The sequence below is a fragment of the Enhydra lutris genome, unplaced genomic scaffold (assembly GCF_002288905.1).
Source record: "Enhydra lutris kenyoni isolate GAN:26980312 unplaced genomic scaffold, ASM228890v2 scaffoldscaffold9, whole genome shotgun sequence".
Taxonomy (NCBI): domain Eukaryota; kingdom Metazoa; phylum Chordata; class Mammalia; order Carnivora; family Mustelidae; genus Enhydra; species Enhydra lutris.
Window position 1 is genome coordinate 11,023,395 of NW_019154093.1, and position 6,153 is coordinate 11,029,547.

At 42.6% G+C, this 6,153-nt stretch overlaps 1 protein-coding gene across 1 annotated transcript in view; it reads left to right on the top strand.

Moving 5' to 3' along the window:
* Nucleotides 1-6,153, top strand: part of LOC111143109 (small ArfGAP2) — a 46,266-nt gene that overhangs the window by 33,607 nt on the left and 6,506 nt on the right. The window contains exons 5-9 of the mRNA XM_022496591.1: nucleotides 1,788-1,874; nucleotides 2,890-2,971; nucleotides 3,985-4,094; nucleotides 4,911-5,076; nucleotides 5,539-5,855. Of these exons, the coding sequence (XP_022352299.1) occupies nucleotides 1,788-1,874; nucleotides 2,890-2,971; nucleotides 3,985-4,094; nucleotides 4,911-5,076; nucleotides 5,539-5,855 (762 nt within the window). The remainder of the gene's footprint in view (nucleotides 1-1,787; nucleotides 1,875-2,889; nucleotides 2,972-3,984; nucleotides 4,095-4,910; nucleotides 5,077-5,538; nucleotides 5,856-6,153) is intronic.

Genomic DNA, 6,153 nt, shown 5'->3' on the forward strand with positions numbered 1-6,153 from the left:
CATAGCCACATGTGTTCTTTGCGATTATAATATCATATTACAGATAATAAGAAAATTAAAGTGGAAAATCCATGCCTACCTTTATCATCTTTACCAGTGATGATCACCTTGGTGTGTTCCCTCTTTTTTGTAGTTACTTTTAGGAGGCACAATTATAATAGTTTCATAAATTGTCTACTATTTTCATTCAGTGTAGCATATTATGTATTTTTACGTTACTTATATAATGTTCATAACTTAATTGTTACATCCTTCAGTGAGTTACTAGATCACAGTATATTCTATATCACAGACAATTTAGAAGACAAGAAAGGTTGTTTAAATGTTTCTTCAGCATAAATAATTCTGGGACGAACTTCTTGGTGCATAAGGTTATATTTCCACATTTTGGATTATTTTCTTAAGATACATTACAAAATATGGTATTATCTAGGTCAAAGGGCTTCAGTATTTGTCTCTTTTTAATTTTGCCAATATACTTTCCAGAAGTTGCACTGTTTTATGCTCTCTTCTAGGCATTGTAGAAGAGTGCTAGTTTTACTTGTTCCCTATCAACACTATTATTACTGAGATCTTTCTCCCCTCAAGAAAGTATTTTATTTTATTTATTTTTTTAAGATTTTATTTATTTATTTGACAGAGATCACAAGTAGGCAGAGAGGCAGGCAGGGTGAGGCGGGGAGGCAGGCTCCCTGCTGAGCAGAGATTCCCGATGTGGGGCTCGATCCCAGGACCCTGGGATCATGACCTGAGCTGAAGGCAGAGGCTTTAACCCACTGAGCCACCCAGGTGCCCTGAATATTTTTTTGAATGTACTTCCTCTTTTAAGTCCATGTTCTCAAGTTTGCTCTGAGGTTCTGTTTTGCATTTAGGTATTTATTTGATGTTAAAAATGAGACCAATACATTATAATCTATGAAAGAATTATGAAACTGCCTCTGGAAGTAACAAAAACTGAGAGACTTTCTAACCTCTTATTTTTGATGTGCTTTTTTTTTTTTTCAGGCAACTCTTTCAGGACCCCCTAAAAGGGATACTTTAATCCTTTTGCTCTTTTTTTTTTTCCTTTGGCCTTATTTCCTTAATTTTTTGTCTTCCTAATATTTAAGCTTGAAATTACAGTTTATTTTCTGATTTTAAAAAGAGGAGAGGAAGATTGGGAGGATTTATGATTGAATTTAAAATCACAAAGGATGGGGCGCCTGGGTGGCTCAGTGGGTTAAGCCTCTGCCTTCAGCTCAGGTCATGATCTCAGGGTCCTGGGATTGAGTCCTGCATTGGGCTCTCTGCTTGGCAGGGAGCCCGCTTCCTCCTCCTCTCTCTCTCTGCCTGCCTCTCTGCCTGCTTGGTCTCTCTCTGTCAAATAAATAAATAAAATCTTTTTTAAAAAATCACAAAGGATGTATGTCAGGTAAGATGAACACGAATTTATTTACTGGTGTACCAAAATGAGGGGGACCCCTCAAAGCATGAGCAAGTTAAACTTGGGTCACAAAGGGGCAGCAAACTGGTGAAACGTTTTTAACTTCCGTAGGTAGCTGGACTCGCATTTCAGGAGTCATAGGTGAGTTAGACAGAAAAAGGAGGTACTAAGTAATATGTGAAAAATGCCTCTTACAGCATTGAGGCTACTGTGGTGCAAAGAAACCCCCACGTTTGTCAGACTCCTGCATCAGATTCAACAGGAATTTTTTCTGTCCTTTTTGCACATTTGGAATTATAATTTGTCTAACTGTTGGTCACCATGGGGCCTGTGTTCTTTGTCTTGTTTTGTTAAATCATTACAGAAAGAAAAAGATGACAAGTGGAAAAGAGGAAGTGAACCAGCTCCAGAGAAAAAAATGGAACCTGTTGTTTTTGAGAAAGTTAAAATGGTAAGTGGGAAAGTCTTCGCACTGGGATGGCCTGGGGTTTGTGTATATGTGGAGGGGAGGGGAAGGAGGCCTTTTGGTGGGTGGGGTGGGGTTAAGAGCATACTGCACCATTTTACTTGGGACCAGAGGGTTCCACACTTAGATTAGATTGCCTGGTGCCATTTCTGATGCTTTCCCATTGCCTTGTTGCCTAATCTGCTCTGTGACTCTTCTCTTTGGGGCCAGTGAGGGGTTTGGGAACGGCATCTTGCCCCATCTGAGCTAGAGGCACGTTCCATGCCAGAATGTGTGATACCTCCTGAGCAGATGCTCTGTGCATCCTCTCTCATTAGACGCTCTCTACCTCATTTTCCTGTTGCGGTTAAGAACAGTCCAGAAGCTGGGCTGTACCGATCCATTTTAATCCTTCCTGTATTCTTGCTCTATCATCTTGAAGTAGACACCTTTCTTTTTTTCACAGGACATTGTGGCTATAGTAGTGGATACTCTAATGTAAGAGCTTGGAATCTTGGGAGAGAGGACTTTTTACTGTTTGCTTAAGGAAGAGTCTTTGATTGTCATTCTGAATCGCACTGTCTGCAGAACACAGTCATTAATGATACGGGCAGAGTGAATTAGGTAATCTTTAAACTGATCTCCCTTTTGGTATTAAAGTTTTTCTAATCACTGGGAGATTTGTTGGCTCTGGGCTTTTATACCCTCAGACACCTACCTTTATTCTTGGCTTTTTCTGGGACCAAAACCTGCTATTTTTTTAGGATCTTCTGATCTGTGGTTGTCTTGGTTTCAGAAAGCCAGACAAGCACAGATGATATCTTTATCCCTTTAGGTTTGGTTTATGCACTTACACTTCCTGACTTGATTCTTTCACCTGACACTTCCTGAGTTTTCTTTCTTTGGAACTCTGAATAACGGCAGCCGTACCACAAGAACACCTGTGGCTTTACAGTGACGAAGGGAAAAAAGCGTTCAAAAACACCTGCTTATTTCTTTCTTTAACATATTTTCACCTTAGCCACAGAAAAAAGAAGATCCACAGCTACCTCGGAAAAGCTCCCCGAAATCCTCAGCCCCTGTCATGGATTTGTTGGGCCTTGGTAAGAGTCAGACTTTCCCACTCCCATACTCTTACACATTATGATGAATTCTCTGTCACCCTGGGAAGATAGATAGTGATGGGATTCTTTATTTTGTGTCTTCATCGTTAAGATGGTTCTTTCATGTTTTTCCTGTTGTTTCACCTCTCAGCAGTCATTCTAAGAAATGTTTACACTTTTCAGAGCAATAGTATAGCATAGCGGTTTGGAGTTGGAGTCCCATCTCTGCAACTTACTATATGTGTGACCCTGGGTAGTTTACTTAACCTCTGAACATTAATTTCCTAATCTGTGTCATAAAGATGATAACCATCTCTATTTCAGAAGTATTGTTGGGAGGATTCATTGAGATCGTTCCTCTCAAGCTCTTCGCCCCTTCCCTGGCACGAACTAAGTATTCAGTAAACGTTAGCAAGTTTCACTAAACCAGCACCCATGAGCCATGCCCCCATCCCTCTCACTTTCAGGTGCAGTGTGTTTCTGAGATGGCCTATTAACCTTGTAGTTATTTTTCTCCAAACCTTTGAAACCCTGAACTAGTTGTCTGCCCCTTTCAGAAATAGAACCCATTCCTTACCTTTCACAGATCTCATGGCTGTACTTTGGTTTCAGTGCATTTCTGCTGATTTAGATTCTGGGCTATTTAGGTTTATAACTTCTATACCTTCCATTTATCTCTGAAAAAGAGAGAAAAGCTACGCAGCTGTTCCCCTCAAATAGCCAGAAGGGAGCCAGCCAGCCCCTTTGCTAGGGGGCTAATAAAGCCTTCAGGTCTGGGTTTCTGCTGCCCCATCCCAGATAGCTGGGCTCCAGCCTACTCCAGCATGCTCCAGGGAAGGTAAGGTGAGGCCTTTTTTGAAATGCTACATCCAAGCTAGATGGTGTCCAAAGCCTAGATTTCCAGGTCCCTGATGGAGCATATAGGTTTTCTCTGTGCACTTTGTGTCTAGAGTAGAAGGAAGTCATGGGCTTAATGAGCAGTGCTACAGTTGAGCTTTGCTATCTCTTACCAGATGCTCCTGTGTCCTGCTCCATGGCAAATAGTAAGACCAGCAATACCCTAGAGAAGGATTTAGATCTTCTGGCTTCTGTTCCATCACCCTCTTCTTCAGTTTCCAGAAAGGTGAGTCATGTGGATGCCTTAGGATTAAAGAACATTCTGAAAAGGATAATTTTGATAAAGTGGAACCAAGTCATACTTCTTTGGTGGAGTTGGACTTAATTAGTTAACTAATTAATTAGCTTTCTTAATTCTTGATTCTTCCCTTAAACCTTGTGTCATCTCTGTTACAGCCTAGGATTACTACTCATTCTCTTTTGTCTCCTGCCCAAAAAAAGTGGGTCCTTTGAGTGGGCTTCTGTTGAAGGTGTGTCTCACTGTAAAAGCTGATACTTCAGGTCAGCTCCCCAGCATGGGGGTTACTGCCAGAGAATTTGTAGGTGTGAAAGACTTAAAACTGTTAATGGCTACCATTGGTGGACTACCTGCTTATGACCAGGCACAGTGCTAAGTGATTTTGTATACCCGTTTGCGTATTTCTTTTATAACTTAAAATATTTACCACAGCCCTGCAAAATGGGTATTTTATAGATGAGGAAACATTAATTCAGAAAATTTATGACTAGCCTCTCGTTATGCAACTAGTAAGTGGCTGCGCTGGGATCTAAACTCAGTTCTCCGTGGCTGCGTCATTTGTAGGTTGATTTTTGTTTGTTTTTCACCGAATCACTTGTTCAACTGTGGAATAAAGAATTGCACCAGAGCTTAACTATCGGCGTTTTCAGTATTTGTGTGGTAGAAACGTTAGGAAGCTATTAACTTGCCCATGAATTCTTATTGCAGATGTAGAAGCAGCAGAGAAATGAGGGCGGTCCTTACCGAGACTTCTGTGAGGACCATTCCAATTCTCCCCTCTCCCCCTGCCCTCTTTGCCCTAAGGTTGTAGGTTCCATGCCAACTGCAGGGAGTGCCGGCTCTGTTCCTGAAAACCTGAACCTGTTTCCAGAGCCAGGGAGCAAATCAGAAGAAACGGGCAAGAAACAGCTCTCTAAAGACTCCATCCTTTCACTGTATGGATCCCAGACACCTCAGCTGCCTGCCCAAGGTAGATTTCACGGGGATGACAGCATTATGCCAGACAGAGACATGAGGACTTAGACACAGGAATTATTTGTTGTAATAGGGTGTAGTTGCCTTGGGGGTGCAGGACATTATACCCTAAACAGGCCTGAACATGACATTCCTTGTGAGGTTACAAAGTGTCAGCAGGTAGATATTAATGTAACTCAGAGCCATACTTTTGTGGGGTCTGGAGTCCCACTGCTGTAAAGTCGGACTTAGGGTCTGGACCTGGACACTGAAAGGAAAGTGGCTAGGTCAGCAGTCCACTGGTAAGCCATTGCGTCTTGTAGGGAATCTCACCGTTCTGCTATGTAAAAGAGCATTCTGAATTGAGTAGAAATGCTACTCAGAAATTTTAGCTGGCAAGGAGTAAGTAGCCAGTGAGCTTGGACTGACTTGGTGTCCTTTCCTCTTAAACGGTTCTCTGTTTATGTTTTCTTGGCAGCAATGTTCATGGCTCCGGCTCAGATGGCATATCCCACAGCCTACCCCAGCTTCCCTGGGGTCACCCCTCCTAGCAGCATCATGGGGAGCATGATGCCCCCACCAGTAGGCATGGTAGCGCAGCCCGGAGCTTCTGGGATGGTTGCCCCCATGGCCATGCCTGCAGGCTATATGGGTGGCATGCAGGCTTCAATGATGGGTGTGCCAAATGGAATGATGAGCACCCAGCAGGCTGGCTACATGGCAGGCATGGCAGCTGTGCCCCAGACTATGTATGGGGTTCAGCCCGCTCAGCAGCTGCAGTGGAACCTTACTCAGGTAAGCTACCCCATTTTCCTTGGGACAAGAGTTTGGAGCCTCCCTCAGGGCTGTCTCACGTCACCTCTTCCTTATCCTTTGAACCCTTATAACGTGAATGAGATAATGCGAGACATTCTTAGGTTTGCCACCCTCCCCCACCCTTTTTATTCCTAGAAGGTCTACCTAACATCAGACTTTCTGAGGAGTTCTGGGTTACTGTAGAATGAGGATAATTGCCTCAGTCTTAATTTCTCCACACAACTCCTCAAAACAAGAATTTTTTAAAAACCTATATATGTAAATAAGGAATGCACAT